At 29.5% G+C, this 21,315-nt stretch overlaps 1 protein-coding gene across 4 annotated transcripts in view; it reads right to left on the bottom strand.

Annotated features, from left to right (window-relative positions):
* LOC106687556 (tyrosine-protein phosphatase non-receptor type 13) overlaps positions 1 to 21,315 on the bottom strand; it is a 471,405-nt gene that overhangs the window by 10,503 nt on the left and 439,587 nt on the right. For all 4 annotated transcript variants that reach the window (XM_067045204.1, XM_067045208.1, XM_067045200.1 and 1 more), the window contains exons 3-9: positions 8,536 to 8,732; positions 6,888 to 7,037; positions 6,604 to 6,756; positions 3,948 to 4,111; positions 2,710 to 2,837; positions 2,509 to 2,631; positions 672 to 835 (exon numbers count right to left, since the gene is read on the bottom strand). In XM_067045204.1, coding sequence (XP_066901305.1) covers positions 672 to 835; positions 2,509 to 2,631; positions 2,710 to 2,837; positions 3,948 to 4,111; positions 6,604 to 6,756; positions 6,888 to 7,037; positions 8,536 to 8,732 — 1,079 coding nt within the window. The remainder of the gene's footprint in view (positions 1 to 671; positions 836 to 2,508; positions 2,632 to 2,709; positions 2,838 to 3,947; positions 4,112 to 6,603; positions 6,757 to 6,887; positions 7,038 to 8,535; positions 8,733 to 21,315) is intronic.

Below are 21,315 nucleotides of genomic sequence, written 5' to 3'. Positions count from 1 at the left end.
GTTAAAAATAAAAACAAATAAATAATTTGTTTTCCAACAATTTCAATTCCAAAAATTAAACTAAACAATAAATTTTTAAATAATATAAAATTTTAAATCGTAGATATAAAAAAAGCTGCAAAATGAACAACAGTGATTTAAGTGAAAAAAAAAAATACAGTTGAGAAAAGCATTTTAAGAATTAGAGAATTTTAGGTTAATTTATTTTTAGTAAATTATTATAAGAACATCCTAGAGTTGTATATTTGAAAATAAATTTTGTATTGTGACTCAGGGGGAGTTTAAAATATTTGAACATGGCCTAAATATTGCAAATATATACAATAACATTTTGATAATAAGTTTTAATTACTATATGTAAAAATGTGGGGCTAAATTTTTTAACTTAATTAAATGTTTATTGATATTTTTGATTAATATTATAAATTAAAAATGAATAAAACTAAAAAAAAAATCATAATAAATTTGTATCTCATAATTAAATTATTAACTTGTAATTAATACTAATGGTTATTGGCTTCTTCCATTAGACACTTTTGACTGTCAACAAACCGACTAATGCATGTGGAGTATGGATTTTGGAAGGAAAAACAGTATATCGTATGCTCTTGCCAGTGCTTTGGCGGTCAAATGTAGCCATTGAAAGAAATCTTATAATATGATTATATTACCTGAGGTACAAGAGGCCTGGTCTGAGGAGGATTAGCTGATCTGTAGGCTGGATTCCTGTAAGAGAAGCCAGTGTCCTGGTCGACGGAGCCGAGAGGCGGCATGCTGACAGGCTCATTGGGCAGTGGCTCGCTACCACAGAGGCCCCCACCAATGAGCTCCTCCTCTGTAAACATGTATCTATGAGTGCTGTGATAGCACCTTAACCAGTAGTGAGTCAGCACTGGTCAGTACTGCTGATCTGGGTGACCTTGTCTCCCTGTGGGAGTGGGGACTCTGGAGGGGGTAATGTTTAATGTTTACACTTTAGGTCAATCAATTCTGGTAACAACAACAGTTGTTCTCATCCAAAAGGGAACCTATTCACAGTTTGTCAAGACAAAACATAGAGCTGAAAGCAAAATCATGTCTTCCCCCACACTCACATGACAAAGCTGAGATCAGGTAACTTTTAGAGTTAACCTTATGGCTTTGACCCATAAACTTTCAGTCAAGTTAAGAGTAATTCATCTAGCTTTCATACTCTATGTAAATTATATTTTATCATAATAATATATAATGACAATAATTATCATAATAATAATTTTATCATAAATGTTCCTTGTTTAAATTTTAATGTAAACTTGGGGAGTGGTCATGTATTTCTAAATATACATGTAAGTAAAAGACAAGATTTCCAGATTGATTGTTTTTTAATTAATAGAATTTTTACAATTTTGGTTCAAAAAAGAAAATATAAAAGAAACAATAATTTTTTTTATAGAATAAAATTACTACCTCGTAACAAATCATTATTAATAATTATTGATAAGTACATCTTATAAATAATAGAATTAATATTAAATAAAGAAACAAAATAACATAAATAATGCAAATAAATAACACAAAGAATGAACATTCAACAGATAAATAATATACAGATTTAACAAATAAATAAGTAAAATTAAATTTATTTTTTAAATTTCTGTATAACTAATAAATAAATATGAGTCCTAAAGTTAATTTTTTAATTTTGTAAACTGAAATTTTAAAATGGCTTGCTGAATATCCAAAACATCACAGATCTTACAAATAAAATTAAGTGTTGAGACATGATTTGCTAGAAATTACTTACTTTTTAATACTATGAAATCTTAATGGAATTTATTACAGACTGAATGAATGGAACTGAGCAGATCCTGATCCTAAGACCATTTTTCATATGAAGTAATTCTCTACCTCATGGATAAACTGTTGTTTATAGAAAGATTTTACTACTACTAGCTATAGAACTTTATGTTTATTGAAATATAAAATAAATATTACCAAAATTTAAGTAGTAATTTGAAAAAAATATTCCTTGTCTTCCTAATTGTTTTGAGTTACTAATTTATACAGCATACTGATCAGTTTAATAGACAATATTACAAAAAAAATTATGAAAAAATATAGTAAGATGAGATAAGTAGAATATAATGACATTTTTAAATATTGACGATTAAATTATCCAAATTAATGTAAAGAGAAAAGGCCTTTAAATAAAAAAAAGATTAACTTACTGGAAAACTTTTACTTTTGACTGGTTTATCCTAGAGGAATTAAAGGTTTTGCAATATCATTAAAAACTATAGCACTACCTCAAAGAAGTCTGTTCAAGAAGAGTATAATATAACAATCATCAAGGATTTTCAGTTCCCAGCCTTAAATATCATTACATATTTATTGTTTGGAAAAGGTCAGTTTACAAATATCTGCCTTATCAGCACTAAATTTTGATTATATGCCTTTTACATTCACAATGTAAAGAAGAAAACAAGTCTCCATTAAATGCTTGACAAAGTCTAATTGAATACCACTCACCTGACGATTGAGCTGCTAAGTTTTGGGAAAAGTGGTAATTTTTTTTCTGCTCATCTATGACCCTGAGCTGTTCTGGCCTGTGTGGTTTAATTTCGTCAGTGCTATCAATGCTATCTATACTGTCTGAAAAGAGAAACATAATTAATATGTCGTAGAGGACAATGAATATCATGGTAAGTTGTTGAACATTTTGTTCCTAACCAGTAGGGGGAGGTGTCCTTGTCAGCCTCCTCTTCCTCGGAGAAGAGCCTTTGCTTGAGCCTGATGAGTCTTGAGGCGATTGCGATTTCTTCACGGCTAGCTCACTAAGCATGTCTTGAGCTTCTTTTCTACAGTAGATAAAATAAATTATAACAATAACTGTAGTCAATCAAGTAAATAGTTTTACCAACAGACAAAATTTGATTTTTAATTTCTGTATTTTTATACTACGACTCAATTTTTTAATATCTTATTTTTATGAATATTTAACTAGTCCCTACAGTAAATTTTCTTAAATCTGGTTTTTAATATTTCGATATTGAAAAAAAAAATGTTGTCCTTTGGTACAACATGCATGATGAACGAAAGGAAAACTTGGTATTGTACCTTTGAAATTTTGTAAAATTTAATCAGTATGAGTAGGTAATAAAAACTTTTCAACATAAAATAAGGAGTTAAATTTATTAATTATATATTCATAACAGAATTAGGGATGATTAATAAATATAATTTCTTTGAATTACGCCCTGATGCGTTTGCAGTAATCGGGGGGCATTAGTCTTAAATTAATTTTCCATGATTTCATATAACTCTTCTGCTTTATAAAGTATGAATTGTGTAACTATGTTAGCTGGAAAAAAAAACAAGAAGACTTGACAGGATGTCAGACAGTAGGGATATATTTCCTAAAAAAATTTTAATTACAATAAATACTATCACAACTAACAGAAAAACTTAGTTAGCCTATGAGAGAGGAAAGGTTGGACCATCAAAAATTTACTTTATCCTTAAAAACAAAATTATTGATTTTTAATCAAATTTTGGCAAGAGACAGACAAAAAGTGTTTGGCAAAAAGACATAGGAACAACTGAAGAACATACAGACAAAATCAATAAAAAACAAAACTGAATTCCTTTGAAGAATAAAGTTCAAAGTCTATATGTACACTTGTTACAACAGTCTCCCTAATATTATGTGCATTAAAACACAGGACTGCCTGCAGAAAATTAGAACTACTTTGTGCTCCAGCAAAGAATAATCATCCATATAATCGATAAATAGGAAGAGAAAACGTACTTCATTATGGCTTCAGATATTTGATTTTCCTTTATTATTTCCTCACATTGTTTTAGTTTATAACTTTATTTAGACTACTCTTCTCACAGCCCTAACCACTCCTTCTAGATTTAAGGAAACCTTATAGACTGAGATACAGATGAGAAACTAAATGGTATACCTGAGTATTGGTTTGAAGGTGCGATGAGAATGCGTAGGCGAGTGCGGCTGAAGAGGAGTCTGAGCAGGGTCCCGATACAGCCTCAGCCTGACGAGGGAACCGCACTGCCTCAGGTAGGCAACTGCCTCTTCATGGCTCAGGCTGGACATATCCACATCGTTTACCTGAAATTAGGTTTTCATACAATTATATGCATGGTTACTAGTATTAATTTTGAAATATCACAAATAACTTCCTAGATATTTTTGAATATAGCTGTCAGTTCTAAAGACAACTGTATAAATATTTATTTGATATGTAAAAATTTCTGTATGATAAATAAATTTAAAAAACTTGGGTGGAAGTGCATCTTATTTTCCACTCTAATTTTGTTTTAAATTAATTGTTTTATACATAGGTAAATGAAAGTAAAAACTGAATATTTTCACTACAATGGAAACAAAAACTTTTATTCATAAATTCCATTTATTTATCCATTTTTTAAATCTTATTCTATATATTTTCATACATTGATAGGTAAAAGTAATTGTAGAAATAATATATAAGTTAAAATAAATGAATGATTTTAAGCTAATATTATTAAAAAAATTACTTCTACTAAGTCAATTATCTTGCCTTACCACATTATATTAAAAATTACAAATATATGGATGTTAATTAATTTTTTTATCATGAATAGTTCTCATCATGCTCTCATATATTTTTAAAAAAACTGTTTTTAATTTGAACTATAAATAATTCAAAATGAAATATAATTCCCTAAGTTATCAAAAGCTGGTTGTAATTACTGGTACTTTTTTATATTTTTTATCTAGGACAATGTGTTAACTTCATAATATAAATACTTTATATTAATTTCACATCAATAATAGATTCTTCTTTAATTGTTTTGGACCGCCTTCAGAAATTTTTTATAAAAATAGTTACATGGTGTTATTCATTATCTATTAACCATTTTCATGTATATGATTTATTATATTATAAATTTATTCATATTACTCAAAAATATCCAGAATTTATTTTCTTTATACTTAGAATTTTAAGAGAAAAAAAATCAGAAAATATCATAAATATTGTGCCTTTAAAAAGCAAGTTACTTAATAAATATATTCATTTACTCATTTAAGCAATTAAATTTTAGGGCACCAGTATATATTCATTATGTAATATCATTATTTATATCACTGTATACACTCAGTATCAAAATGTTAGACACACCCATTGAAATTTAAAAAAAACTTTTCATGTTTCCTTTATTTTTGATTGACGTTATTTTTATAAGCACAATTTAAAGTATAAATTATGATACTGAAATGAGGACAATCTTCTCAGACCTTGAGGATTATTTAAATTCAATATCAGTAAATATTGACATTTTATATGCGTCAAAATGATAGGCACACTTTAAACAATAGTTTACTATATTCATAATCCTCTAGAGTTGAAATCGTTAAAATACCATTTCTACTTCAGTACAGTGTTGAACTTGTTTCAAAATAGACCTAAAAAGAACGTGAGTTATGAGAAAAAATAAGTATTTCTCAGAAGAAAAGAGCCGTTGATTACTTCACTCTACAAGGATGGACGGAATGAGTTGTAGGGAAATAGCGTGCCAACTCAAGTGGAGTTTTTTATCGGGCATACTGGGAGGCCCCCCTGCTTTGACATTATGAGAGAAACGGAATATTCTTCGAATCGCAACCAACTCTTATAAAACAGCAAGAGCGATTGCTGAGGAAGCTGGAATTCTAACAAAACTAAGGAGTGTCCAAAGATTATTAAAAAATTCAAAAACAATAGTTAGAAAAAAATTGAAAAGAAAGCCAGTGAAAGCCTTTGAGTACCCGTCACAAATTATTCCGGATGGCCTTTGTTCGTAATGTGATGTCATGGACTGAGGAAAGGAAGAAAGTCATCTTTAGTGATGAATAAAAATTCAATCTGGATTGGCTAGATGAATTTATGTTTTATTTTCATGACTTAAGAAAAGAAAAAAAAATTTATCAAGAAGTCAAATGGGAGGAGGAAAAGTTATTGTTTGGACATTGATTGGTTAAAAAAGAAAGGAAATTTGGTATTTGTTTCATCGAGAGTAAACTCAACTGAATATAAAAATTTGTTAGAGGAACAAAAGTTGACTTTTAATGACATGTTTGTAGGTACACCAGTTTTCCAGCAAGATAATGCCCCAATACATTCAGCAAAAATTATTAAAGACTGGTTTAATCACAACAAAATTGCCAAATTAGACTGGTTTGCTGTCTCTCCCAACTTGAATTTTATCGAAAATGTTTGGGAAACTCTTTCAAGAAGGATGTACTCTGAGTCAAGACAGTTTGGAACAATCGAGGATAGGAAATCTGCAATTCTGGCTGCATGGGAATAATTACCTCAAAAAACAATCAAACAATTGTACAATTCATTACCAATCAGAATTTTTGAATTAATAAATGGTGGTGGAAAGGCCATGAAGAACTAAAATAAATTTTATTTATTTTTACCAGGGAGCAATTCAAATATTTTGATGGGCTTCAACTTTAATGTACTTTGATGGGCTTCAAGCTGCTGAATAATTTCAGCTAAGTGATAGATTATTTTAATACTGTGTTACATTCATATCAATTTCTTATTTTCATTTCATTCTAGTATTACTTACAGCTACTATTTTATCTCCTGGACGAATTCGTGGGTCAGAAAGGGCTGGCTCTCTCACCAGCGCCCGAACGTAGTGGCCAAGAACACTCTGGTCCTCCTTTCTCAAGGTGAAACCAAGAGAGCCGTTCATTTTTTCCATTACAATTTCGAACTCCTGAAATACATTATTGTTTGATAATAGTATTATCATATTATTGTTATTGATGAGGATATTAATTTTCCCTCTTTGATCTAGCAGATTCATAGTTAGTTGAATTACTAGCTAAAGGATGAATTTAAACTGACCCCATACTGTGTAGCAGGAGGGAGTGAAGGTTGGTCCCTCGGAGGTGGTGGAGGGGGATGGGTTTCGACAGGAGGTAGCACAGTCTCTGGCGGCCTGCACACTGTCAGTTTAACCTCAGCTGGTGCTGACCGCAGTACCTCCAACGCTTCCTAAAACATAAAACATCATTTTAAATTTTAAAATAAAACCATAGTAAGAAATTAAGAATATAATTTTCTTATTTATGCAATGTATTTAAATAAGTGTTATGAAAAAATAATTTTAACATTTTTATATTTGTAAATTCTGCACAGAAGAGACTTCTGAACATTTTGATTTATTAATAAAATAGTGAATTTTTTCTTACAATTTCTATCTGTTTACTAAGCTTTATTCATTTCTGAATTTTAATATTTAAATTTCTAGGGGTTATCCCTCATCTTCAGGGCATTGTCCAATACTATTTTCTTGATATCTGTAAAAATGTTTCTTGATATATTCCTCCTGAATGTTCGCTAACTCTTCTCTAGGGGTCAATGGGTATGGTATGGGGTCAAAAAACTGAGAAGAATTGTGATGTCTCCAACAATCCAAGATCTTTTTTGGGTATGAGATCATATTTCCACTTTTATTTTTTATGTTTTTGATCTCTTTGGAAGTTTTACCCTTAAGTGCTTTTACTTTTTTCCAAAAGATCTTTATATTCTCTCTGTAGTTCCTATCAAGGAATTTTCTGAATTCCTCCCACAATGTCTTCTTGGCCTCCCTTACAGTATTTTTATTATTTCTCTACTTACCATACTCTTCCCAGATATTATAGGGTAAATTTCAATAATTAGGAGTGAAAATGGAAGAAAAAAAACAAACAAATATATATATATATATACTAAGCAACTTGCTATTGATATAAAGAACATACTTTATTGAAATCTGCTAATAATGTGAAAAATAATATTTACCAAAACTTTGAGATAATGTAACTAATCCAATAAACATTTTGGTTTGATTTCAAGATTGTAATTGCGAAATTAAGCAGACTACTACAAATATTACTGAATGAATGTTAAGATAAGTTGTTTTCTCAGATCTAGAGTAACTACAGAAGTCTAGCATTCTCTTATCTCCTCTCCATTTAGTGTACTGTGTATTGATAATAGAGGCAAGGAGATATTTACATATTAACTAATAGGAAATACAATATTCAATGACACTTTTCTTGAAAGCATGATGATGTTATATGATTTGACAAATGATGAAAAATCTGAATAATATGTTCTATAAATATATGTATGTTTTTAAGTAATATATTGCTGAATGTGTACTAATTAAAAAAAAAGATTTAAGAGTTTTGTAAACATCCAAAATCACACTAAATATGCTAGCTTTGTTGTAGCTCTCATCATTGAACCCAAATGAAAACTATAAGAAGGAATGAAGCAACTACAAAGTCCATTTTCTATTTTTATCTTATTTTTTCTTAAAAATTATTGGATTAGTCCTTGATATCTGTTATTTTGAGGTGAAAGGATTTCTTCCAAAATTAGTTAATTCACATGTGAATTGCTTGATTTTGGGAGAATTCCATTTAACTAAAGATAAAAACTGTTAAAAAAAAGTAGATAATAATAAGATATTATTATTTTCTTTTTACACAATAGAACTACTTACATAGTTAGTGAGGCCGAGTAGAGGTACCCCACTAGCAGCCAGGAGGATATCACCAGCATTGAGGAGGCCGCAGTGGGAAGCTGGTTGGTGAGGGAACAACCGCTTGATCCGGATCAGCCCAGGCCATGGCTCTCCCCCACAGACAGACAGGCCTAACCCTCCACTTCCTTTTTTCACTGTCACCCAGAATACAGAATCTACACAAAAGAATAAATAAATTAGACATAAAATTATAATTCAATTATTTATTATAAACTTTAGGATAATTTGAATAATTAGGAGTTTTCTATCTTTTTTGTTGTAAATCATTACAATCACTAATGAAGTTATACATTTTTTTAAATCATACAAATTAAAAAGTTACTTAAAGTTAGGTTTTGTTAAAACATTTTAGATCTTTAGTGTTTTTTTTTTTCAATCTATATTGTTGTGATATTTTATATCTCTTATAAAATAAAATTAAAAAAATGTTAGCTATTGCTATGAACAGAGCAGAAACATTGGAAATTGAATGATAAAATGCAAATATTGTGGAAAATATTAAGAAAGTTGGCAAATATTTATAGTGTGGAGAAAATGTTATTATGTTGAGGATAAAAGAAAGTTTATATGTAAAAATCATAATTTATTTCATACGCCTGAATTAAGAATTATTTACGATTTATAAATAGACTCCTTTGAAAAATATGATTCTAAAATTTTTTAAATAGCATTATGTTGATAATTAATATTTTTTTAATCATTTGTATGTGAATGAATATCTCATAATGTTAAGTTATTAAATAATTTTAATTTAAAATTATTAATTTAAATATTTGAATATTAGGATGATTTTTTTACAAAATTGGAATAATGCAGTCTAGACAAAACAGCACTGATTGACATGTAATTGTAATTAATGATATTTAGGAGCAATAAGAACTTGTAAAACGTGTTATTTTACATATACCAAGTGGATTAAGTTTTTAAAGAGTTAAAAACTAATTAACAATTATTTTTAAACATAAAGAGACAGAATGAATGAATTTTTTAGCCAATATTAGTTAGTTGTTAGGTAACAGTTAGTTGTTTTTCAGAATGCACAGGAACAAGAAATACATATTTGGTAGCTGCTTATGAAAATTCACACAAACAAGATGTGTATCAATCTGGCCAGAGAAAATAGTTTCAATTTAAATATTAGTGCAAGTGTTTTTTACTAATTAAAAATAACTAAAGGTCAGTAAAACAGTAAATGTTTAAGTTAGCAATAAAAAAAAAATTAAGAAAATAACAAATATTATTATACAAGAAGGAACTATAAATATATTATTATTGCTTATTGAAACATATTTTTGTTATATTGTTTTGATTTTGACTATATATTTCATTGGACAGATTATATCTTTTAAGGAACTGGATTATTTTTTGTGTACTTATGCTATAGTTATTCTTTGTGTATTGCTAGGAGGTTTCTTTCTGACCCTACATCCAGAAAATAGCTATTATCTACTAAACATTCCCATAGAATTTGCAGTATGTCAGTTGCATATTTGAGATTATATATATTAATTGAATAATTATTTATAAATTATTATAATTTAATTATTTTAATTTTGTTATAAATTATAACAACAATGTACATGATATAACTATTTTTTCTATCCAAAATTTTAAACACAGCTTTTGAATAGGGCTTTCCAGAAATACATCATAATAATAAAATAATTCAGTTAATTAATTTGAGGTGTTGATTTATAAATAGCTACCACAAACTTAAATAAAAACCTGAGGTTCTTGTGAAAAATTAAAAAAAAAAAAAAAATAATAATAAATATCAGAGTAGAAATGTGCTCACAAAAAAGTGGGCCAAATCAGGGTTTCTGATAAAAGCAAGCAAGATATGTATAATGATATGTAAATGTACCAGGTATGTAAAGCAAATTTTAATGATAAGTAAATGTAAACAATAAAAAGTCCCTACATAAAAATGAAATTTACCTCATATTTTAATGAATATTTGAATAACATGAAGGTTAACAAGGTTCTTATTATATTATAAATAGAATATTAATATTAATGGAAAATTAAGAATGTTTCAATTCAAAGAAATGTTTCAAGAAGTTGGTTTTTATTTTATTGATTGCTACCATATTAACAAAGCCATTTTCAGATTTCAGAACAATATCCAACTCTGTACACTTATTTTAGATTACCTCAAAGACTATTTTATATGTTTTGGTTTGTACATATTTTTTTACTCACATAGAAACTCTTTGAAAGTATAATACATGTATCAGAATAGATGGAAGTTTTATAAATGATTATGTACAGTATGAATGTATACACAAAATACAATAAGTACAAATTATACAATAATATAAGTACAAATACATATGCAAATAGGACATAAATTAATAACCCAAATTGCAATTTCAAGCATATAGATTAAATATAATATAATTTACATATGAAATAATTAATACATGGAAAGCTTAATAGAGGTGTTTTATTAATAAAAAACAAAACAAAAAAATAAGACAGTTATAATCAATACATATATATAGTAAATTGAAACAAATACTGTTAATGAAAAGTAAAATTTATTCATTTGAAATTTTATATAATTTATCTTTTAGCAGAGATAAACTTAAATGAAAAAAATCAATATTTTTTGGTAATGAGTTAATTTGCTTTCTTGGTACTTCTCCACTGAGTATCGTTCTAATACAGGCTGTTTTATCTTAATGACATTAATTTATCTGTTTTAAGGATGAATTAAAACAAATACATTAATGAATAAGTTTACTAAGAAATAATACCAAAGGAAAAAAATAAAAATCGAGCAAATAGTAAATTAACAACCAAAACTGAAATGTGAACTATAAAATGAATAAGTAGAACATTATATCTGTCAGTCCTTTCTTCATGAAATAATTGAAGGACAACTTCGCAACTCAATTTTTATATTGAGATATTTTCATCTCTATCTGGTATTCCATTAAAGTTTCTTTTAGGAACAGACCTAAAGATAAAAAAGAGTTTCCTTCTTTTTTTAGTTACAGCAACAAGCTGCATTAAAATTAGAGATAGGACATTTTACATCAAAGAGTTCAGACTTGGACGAATTTTAAATGCAAGATCAACACATGAAAACTATTAGAATATTCTGTAGCCAAAACTCTATTTCGAATGTAACGAAGTTTTTCAGAACAAGATAAAAAAAAAATAATAATAATATGAAAAGATATAATGTAAATGTTTAAACGAAAATGAATATAAGAGAGCAAAAAGGATGAGAAGCTAGATTAAAGAGAAATACCTGAATGAGAAATTATAAGAAAAACGTCATATATGTCCTTAATACTTTAAGAAAGTGGATTAAGAATTTTGAAGTTGCTTAGCACTCACATATGGTAAAAATAAACAAAACAATTAAGTGAAATATTTATTCTTAGTAAGCTGAGGAGAGCCAGATGAATGACAAAAAAAAGTGGTAAAAAAAATAAGGACATGTCTTTATTATTTCATTCAACATTAAAGACGATAAAAAAGGAAATCACAAAGCAAAATTTGGTGCTATGAAAAAAGAGGTAACTTAAACTAAGAATTATAGAATTGTGATACCGATATTTCCGTCCCATTAGCTTACAAAATGTGAACAGACAAGGCAGGTTAATAAAGCAGGTACTTGATAACACATCTATTTTCACTGCTTTCGAACCGTACCTATATTTTATTTAGTTAATGATGACTGATAATTGTTCTAAAAAAACTGTGACGTTAAAAAGCGATCATACTGTACAAGCTCAACGTTACCCTGGGAATAATAAATTAAAATGACAAAATTTTAATTGAAAAAAAGGGCTATGTTTCAAAATTTTAATTGTAACAAAAACTTAGTAACAATTTTCAGGATAGGCCCCTGAAGATGTACAGACCGTCCTAAACGGCAACAGTGTTAGTTTGTTGATGCAACAACAACTTAATATAATAAAGAATATGAAATAAGAAGGCAATTTGATTCTCAAAATAGAAAAAAGAAAATTACGTAATTTCCTTGTAATAATAAGAAGAAATCCGTACCGCTACAACCCTCGAATGGTCAGGGGTGGAGTAGTTTGTAAGGACGGTGAAGTGGTCAGAATCATGCTCGACCGCCTGATTTTTCCTCAATAAGGGTACCCACTTCGTGAGTCTGGGTGGATCCCGGAGCGCTCTCGAACCCACAGGGTTGAATGAAGGATACAGTAACTGAATAAATAATTATTTGTTGCAGCCAGATTCAAACCCGGGTCCTGGGAGTTTGTAGCAAAGCGCCTTGCCAGTGAGCCACCCAATCCCCTAGCAATAATAAACCACTAAATTTATATTTTGAAATATAATGAATACGTTTTTGGTGTAGAATCTTTTCGGTCAAAAAATCCTTTACTTTGTGAAGTCGATCATTAACCTTCGACAGAAAATTCCTCAATTATGCTATGTGTATTGTAGTATACGCCAGAGAGTTAGGAAGCCCATGACAAGACATGGCTTTCAGAAACTATTATATAATTCAGGAGGTCCAATGAATAATTAATGGGAGACTATTGATGGGGTGGTCCTTATTATGGAGGGAGCCTCGTCAATTCTATTCAGGTAGTCCCAGTGGCGCGTGCGGGAGGTCAGTAAGCCTTCTCGTTAACAGCCAATCCTAAAGCCCTCTAATCATCTCCACTCTACATTTTTGGAAGGATTCACGGAATAATTACTTGGAGGTTCGTGAATCAGCAGGGAATAATGGCTCACGGAACACTGTCGGCTCGGTCATTACAATGCGGATTTCAGCGAACAAGCTCTAACAGGAGTTCTTATCTCTTCATAGGGTCACGGAATTAACTTCCAAAATGAAAAATCATCCTCTTCGTTAAAAATTAAGGGGGTGGATTCATTTTCTGTTTCAGCATTATGCCTGCGAATAAATAGAACACCATAATCAACAGGATATTTCACAAACCAGGATTTTTTTTCGAAGGTTTTTAGGATTTCGAAATGAATCTTGTTATGTATGACTAATAAAATCTGTCCAACCAGATCATCATTCAATAATCATATTCAAATATTTATTTAACTGCTAAATTTATGAAATATATTTATTCATTAAGAAGCTTAGGGTCATTATTCTTTTTAATGAAGTCGATTTTGTAATCTCTCTTATTTCTTCTTTAGGGCACTTAGTTTTGGAATTGAAAATAGAATAGGATACTTTTATTGAAGGTTTCTGTAGAAAACCTATGTTTAAAACAAATCAAATCTTTTATTGCCCGCATTGATGAGGGGCGTTGGTCTCGGTGGTTGTCAAAACTGAACTCACATAGAACAAAACTATTTATTGAGCACCAATGTTTCCCATCACTTTGCAAGGCTGCATCAGGGCTTAAAAAAATTCACAAAAACTAAAAATATTGTAATCAGGGCAAGAAACATGAAATATAATTTAAACTTTAGTAGAACTATAAAATGTAAAAAATAAACTGTGAAAATTATATAAAAATCAGTAGAGTAAATTAAAAAAAATTGAAAAAAGATGTATATGTTATGTATACAATAAAATTTACAACTCACATTTTATTTTTATTTAATCGACTCATTTTTATATAATTTTCATTTATTTATTTTACACTTAAGTTCAACAAGAGTATAAGATTACATGAAGTACAACGTTGACTAGAACATTGTATTTCATGTCATCTTATACTGTAATCCTGTTTAAAATATTTTTAGTTTTTGTATCTTGTTTTTAGCCCAGGTGAAGTTCTGCAAAGTGGGGCAAAACGTTGTACTTGATATGTTTGCACTATTTGAGTTTTTTAAGGTTTTTTAAAATTTGCGCGCAAGAGATGAGGAAAATCGAAGAAAATCGTTTGAGAATTCAATATCCCTTAAGAACCTGTCAACAACGCCTTTCCTTAGAAACTCAAATTATGATAAAGGACTTTTACACAATATTTAATTTTCATCTGATTTTTTCTTTACGTTCTTCAGATTTTTTGCATCTTTTTTCCACAAATTATCAAAAACTATAAACAAAGATTTAAATTTTTTATCAGTTAACAACAAATTCGAATGAAAAAATATTACAGATATAAAATAGCTTTAACATTGGGTTTTGTATGAGAATCCTTCATTGAAAACTCCATAGGTAACTGATGGAGAAGAAATACAAGAGATAAAAAAGTCAACTTATCGCCAAAGGAACTTAATTTACCATAGCTAAGACTTACCATGTTCCATTTAGAAATTGTTAAAACTGTTTAAAAAAAAGTAGTGTAATAGGTAATATGAAACACACTGTTTGCATAAAAAAAGTTATAATTACGAAAGAATAAATAAACATATTACATATTTAAAAAAATATATTATATACATATCTTTTCACAAAGATGGTGAAAGGGCATGTGACCTGTCATTCACAATGTTATATCTGTTAACTTGAACAAACCTTTTGCTAATATTAGGAAGAAATGCCGGACAAGCAATTAAGGACAGTTTCAAGTACCTATTGTACCAATAGAGCAAGATAGGACCACATTTAATGGCTTCTAGTAAGGTAGCATGTAAGGATAAAAATCAAGCACATGAGAAATCGTTCAACGCCTTCGGAAATGGAAGCCATGCTGTCACGATTACAAAATACATACCAGTTACGGTTCAATGCAAGTGTTTTTATTTTTTGTATTAATTATAATATAATAATATAAATAAATAACTGAAATATTTAAACTTAGAAAAAGATAGATAAGAAACAAATTACAAAGACCTTTCCAGTGTATAAAATTTACATAGAGTGAATAGTGAATGCAATACTCGACGTCTGTTCCAATTTGCTTCTATTCTTTTTCACGTATCTGATTGAGTTTAGTAGGACTATGTATTAACTAAGCTTCTCATTTACACTTCTTCGGCACACTCTCAGTTATTTCAATAAATATTTATTTAAGATCAATTTATTGATGTATTTAAGGTAATTTACTAGTATTCTTGATTCCATTGTTCTTTTCTACTCTCCCTACCTAATTGTATAGACATAAAGGTTGTTAATAACTGGACTGATACTTCCTTTGAAATAAATGTTTTTTTGGGGGGAATTTAGGGATGAAACTAGGTGGTGCACTACTGAGCCACTTGAAATATCTTCTGAGCTCATAATCAATCCCTTAACATTCTTCAGCACTTATATCTTTAACATTATAATGCATATGGGCAAATTACATTTCAGGTGATATAATCGTGCACCACCAAGTTCAATCCTTAATATTTAAAAAATGGTGATTTTAAAGGGGTATCAGTCCAGTTTTTTTTTGTAATATAAGGAAACCCACAGCGAAGTGTATGTTTGGCAATGCATATTGACTGATCTCTCGGGAATATTCCTAATATCAACATATCTATACTCCAGTCGAGTCTTTAACAATCTTTATACCAAGAAGGACTAGTGGAGAGAGTAAAGGGAGGGCATTGAAGCCAAGTTAAGTTACCTCGAATACACCAATGAATTGAACAACAATAAATAGGACACCTGTTGAAAGAACTGGATGTGTGCCAAAGAAGTGTAAATTACTACTCTTGGTAATACATTGTCCAACAAAAGTTTATTTGGTACATGAAAAAGCAAACAAGGAAAGTGAAACAAACACAGAGTATTGCATGGACTATTTACTTTGTGCACAGCTCATTGACTGGAGAATATCCTTGTAATTTGATTATCAACTATCTTTTATGAAGGTATAAATGTTTAAATTATTTAGTTTTAAATTTACATTATTAATATTACACTAACTAATAGCAGAAATGCTGAAAAGTATACAGCTGCTTCTTAGCATGGTACTATGGATGGTTTTAATTTCCCAAGAAGAACCATTTTTCTGAAAGGGGTTGATATTGAATCAGAACCTCTTACAAGAAGCCATTAAATGAAGTCCTATCTTTTTTTTTTTAGGTACAACAGGTACATGAAACTGCCCTTTGTCTGCTCAACAGTTGCCCACCATTTCTTCTTATCTACTTTTAGTACAGTCGGTCCAAGTTAAAAGAAAAAAAAATCCGCATGATACATGACTTTTCATTGTCTTTTTCAATATAAATATATTAGTGTTTATATATTCCTCAGTAATGGTGACTTTTTCATGAATACTAAGTGTTTCATACTTTCTTCTCACCTCTTCTTATTTCCTCAAGAGTTTGGTTAATTTAGAAATGAAACTTGGTAGATTATAGTTATGATGAATTTATTATTTTTTTCTTCATTTTATTTATTAATTTTTTTTGGTAATACCGACTGAGTAATTTCTTACAGTCCTTCTCCATTGCACTTCCCTATGGAATTTATTATTAAAAGAGAAATTTCGCATAAAGGATTTTTATAAAACTCTAAATGTAAAAACGATTTTTACCGATCTGAACTATCTTAAAGCGTCGATTACTAAAAAATACTTTAAATGATTTGGGCAACAAACATTGTCATTTAATAAAAAAATAGTTTGTTTTTTCAGAAGGAAGATATGCCCAATAATCATCGAATAACAAGACTCATACCTAAACGGGAGATGTCCTACAATTCAAGACCAGGTAAAAGAAAAGATCATTTTCAAGTACGGTGGGGATGATTGGATAAACAAAATAACGCAGTATATAAGCATTTTCCCTAAGGTAGACTTCCATTGACACTGAAAACTCTTGTAGACATACGATAACCTCGCAAATATTAGTTTAACTATTTTATTTTATCTCTAAGCAAAAAGTAAAATTAAGAGTCTATAAATAAAATTATATAATATATTATTAAGAGAAAACAAATTAATAAATTGTTGAGGAAAGTTGTAACTAAAACCTCTCTGTAAGGGATAGATACGTGTTAGATTATTTAATAGTCGCAGAGGGGTGTCCGATGAGAGAGGGTATTTTCTTATTAAAAACTGAAGAATTTATAGAACGAAGTTTATATATAACTTTCTACTGTATTCAAACAAATACATTTTTAAATATAAAAAAAAATTAAATACAACATAATATAATATAAATATATTTTAAAAATATTAAATAAACGTGATCAAGAAAATATTAACATATTTTGTACATATTAACAATCTAGGTTTTCAGATAACCAATTTGAAAAAAATAATAATGTTTTGATAAAACTATCACCTATTTTCTAATTAAATTCTTTCGGTATTATTTTCCTAAGTCAAACTCTAAAGCTTGCCGACTTAAAATTTATCGGCTTGGCAGAAAATATTTTTCTTAATATCTTTGTATTGAAATTTAGCATTTCTATTTTTCTTTTATCCTGAGAAATTTACACGGTGCCATTTTTTAATATTAAAATATATTATAAGTTAGAAAACAAAACCTACTAATGCACATTAGGTTTTAAATAGAACGTTATGATCAAATTTCAAGTTATAGTTAAATATGCAGATGTATTTATATCATAACATATAACTATTAAATAAGGTATTTTTAATTAATCAAAATTTGTAAGTGTCTATTGAAAGATTTTATTTTTTTTATTATCTTTATTGGAATTTACATCGGTACATAATTACACATTTAGTAAATTTGATGTATGTTATTATGGAGTGATACAGGCGTGTAGAGAAATTACCCATTGGTAGCACTCTAATGTTTTTACATTAGCAGGTCTCGTGGCCACCTTCTCTTTAGGCACCTCGGAGGATTGTAAGGAATGGAAGAGGAAGCAAGGTTAGAAACTAGTGGGTTTGGGTGGTTAGGGAGTTTACGATGGAAGGATTGATATCTAGTTCGGGCAAGATTGGTTACATATGGAACATTAAGGTCTTATTGAAAGATAATTTGATAATTCGACTGTCTTTGTTCAATAGAAGAGTGACCGTTGCAAAGAGGCCAAAAATCCGGTATTCCAGGCTGGGACATTTAAATATTGTCCGTTTGGAGGGGTCTCCTTTGGCAAGATGTGTCCGTTAAATGTGGTTACACTGTAAGTATAAGAAAAAATGGATCAAAATAAAAAATATGCTGATGCGGAAAAGCGACGAAAAGAGGCATAAAGAAAAAGGAAATGCATGATACAATTCATTTAGTCTTTTCGAAGATCCCTTAAAAGTCTCAATGCCTCTTACCATCACATGATATCCTTACAATCGTATTTGTTAAAAAATAAATTATTTCACAGACAAAATTTTTAAATTGATATATGAAACTAGACAAAAATAATTACATTATTTAGACGACTACACACAGGTCGGTAATTGTGTGTGGGGAATTGCCGTTAAACACTAGTCGCTATTTAATTGCTGAGACTGACTTTTCACAGGCGAGTAAACCTTTTGATGTTGATTGATACAGAAGGTACGTGTGCAGCGTGCCGTGTGCCTCGTGCTGACCAGACCATATCTCAACAGAATTAGGGGGCCGCTTTGATTGTAAGCCTTCGATAAGTGGGCCCCATTGTCCCAAGGGACCGACCAAACAATGGAGTGAGGATTGAATAGTCATCCAATAGTCCAAATGAAGTGAGGAAGGTTCCATTGTCAGTCAATGGACAATCAGCGGTCAGTTGGTCGAGTAATTCGGGCATCAAATGCTCCCTCTCTGACGCTTTTTATATGAGGTCCCCTTTGAGCTACACAACGCAGTCCGCCATTTAATTTGCCCTTTAATTTGTGTCCGAAGCACTAGTTGTAGGGTTTGTGAAGATCGACAAGTAAAACAAAAAATTATTGTCACCTAATTACTTATTACTACGGCGACCAGTTGTAATTTGTTTTGTAACTGCACTGTTCCTTTATTACCTATGGAAGGATCACAAGAACAGGAGTTCAATTTTTTAATGACTAGAGTAGCAGTGTCTTCCCAAGTCAGCTCAATTTAGTTATGAAACCTTACCATTTTAGATTTTCTTCAGGTGTTGGCTCCAGGCTTGGACTAGAAAAATGTGAAATTTTCCTGATATGTGCTCGCTGCTTTTTGAATTCCATATGAGTCAAGTCCTCATGAATGCAATAAAAAACAGAGACCTACAGATTTTCCAATTTCTGCAGAAGATTCCCTAATTTAGCTAAAAATATAGGATAGGTCGTTTACCAGTTAGTAAAGAAATTAATAATTAATATGAATAAAGAATTGAATTCATGAGAATTTTTAATTTAACAACAAGAGTCTATTACAAATTTACATTTTACTCTATATTTACATCAATACAACCTTTTCCAGGAATAAACTTTAAAATATCTACTTTTTCAGATAATGAAAATGTCAATTTTAAATTAGATTTGAAGAAATGTTAACTTGTTTTAACCTATATCAAATTGCATGTCAAATGAAATATCATGAAATAGTCGGTATAAATGACACCAATTTCCATACCTCTAGCTAAATTAGGGCATCTTCTGCAGCAATTTCAAAACTTGGAGTTCTCTGATTTCTTTGTACATTTATGAGGATATAGTAATTCATAAAGGAGTGGACATTGTTAAGAATATTTCACATTTTCCAAAGTAATATCTGTAAAATTGTGAAAAATTGAAAGAAATCGGAAATGGTGTTGAAAACTGTTGACAGCAAAAGGTTTGACTAGCTGATATGGAACATTCCATTTAGATCGAAAAAAAAAATGTTTCCGTCGTTCAGGATGAATTTGGGATGCGAGATGTTTATTTTTTGACGAAAACTATTTTCATATTTCTTTTTAATTATTGCATGAATAGTAAAAGAAATGTTTTCAAAGAAATGTAGGGCTGGTAGAGAGGATTCAGTACATGTAAAACTGATAAAGATGATTCAGGAAATATCGTCAAACAAAGATTTGTGATAATACGAGCCTACTAGACTAAAAAAACTGAAATTATTTTATAAGCAACAGTAATATGAAATAAACATTTCACAATTATTTCAGTGTTTAGATTACCCTGAAGTAATATTGTATGAAATTGGATAAAATCTTGGTGGGAAGGCAAACAAAACAAATATGGAATTCAAAAAATATAAGATTATATAAAATATATTATATAATTCTTGTTTGTTTTTAAAATTAGACGTGAAAAAATCATTTGTGCAATTAACTGTATGTTTATAATGAAACTGCGATTCCTGCTTCACTTTGATGCCATTTCTTCCCGTCCCAAAAGCCCTAGATACTTCAAGATACTACTTCCATAAATGCGTAGCGAAGCAATTTCACGATATTCTGTCCTTCCAGTCCCTCACTTTACGAGATGACAGTTGTTTTCTCCAATCTTAATCATAGGAGTAAAGTTCCTGGGTTTTATAATATTTGGTTTTGGTCTCTCCAATTTCCATTTAGGTAATTATACAGGTAAAAAAAAAATAAAATAAAACAATAATCATGATGAAAATAATGATGTTTTTTTCCAATTGAATTCTGTTTGCTTGAAAGCCTGATGAAGGTCTAGAGACCGAAACCGGCTGTTACGAAAATGAAGAACTCTATAATAAGATTTTATTCTGATAAAATTAATTTCTTCATCAAAAACCTCGAATATTACCCGAGCGTTCCTCATATTATTAAAAAGAAGATGAACTAGACAATAAAATTTTAAAACTTTGAAAACTGGATCAAATCTAATATTTTTTAGCCTTTCAAGCCGTTTAATGGAAATATTAAACTTTATTTCCGAAAAATTAACCAATTTTCCAACCAATTAACTGTTTTACCAGCTTAGTCCTTTTCTTCAATCATATAATAATAATTACTTATAATTGCCATTTCAGATGTATGAATAATTGTAAATAAAACTATATTTTGCCAAACTTTGATACAAG

The sequence above is a fragment of the Halyomorpha halys genome, unplaced genomic scaffold (assembly GCF_000696795.3).
Source record: "Halyomorpha halys isolate HHAL.00 unplaced genomic scaffold, Hhal_1.1 Scaffold979.1, whole genome shotgun sequence".
Taxonomy (NCBI): domain Eukaryota; kingdom Metazoa; phylum Arthropoda; class Insecta; order Hemiptera; family Pentatomidae; genus Halyomorpha; species Halyomorpha halys.
This window is presented reverse-complemented; position numbering and strand designations above follow the sequence as displayed.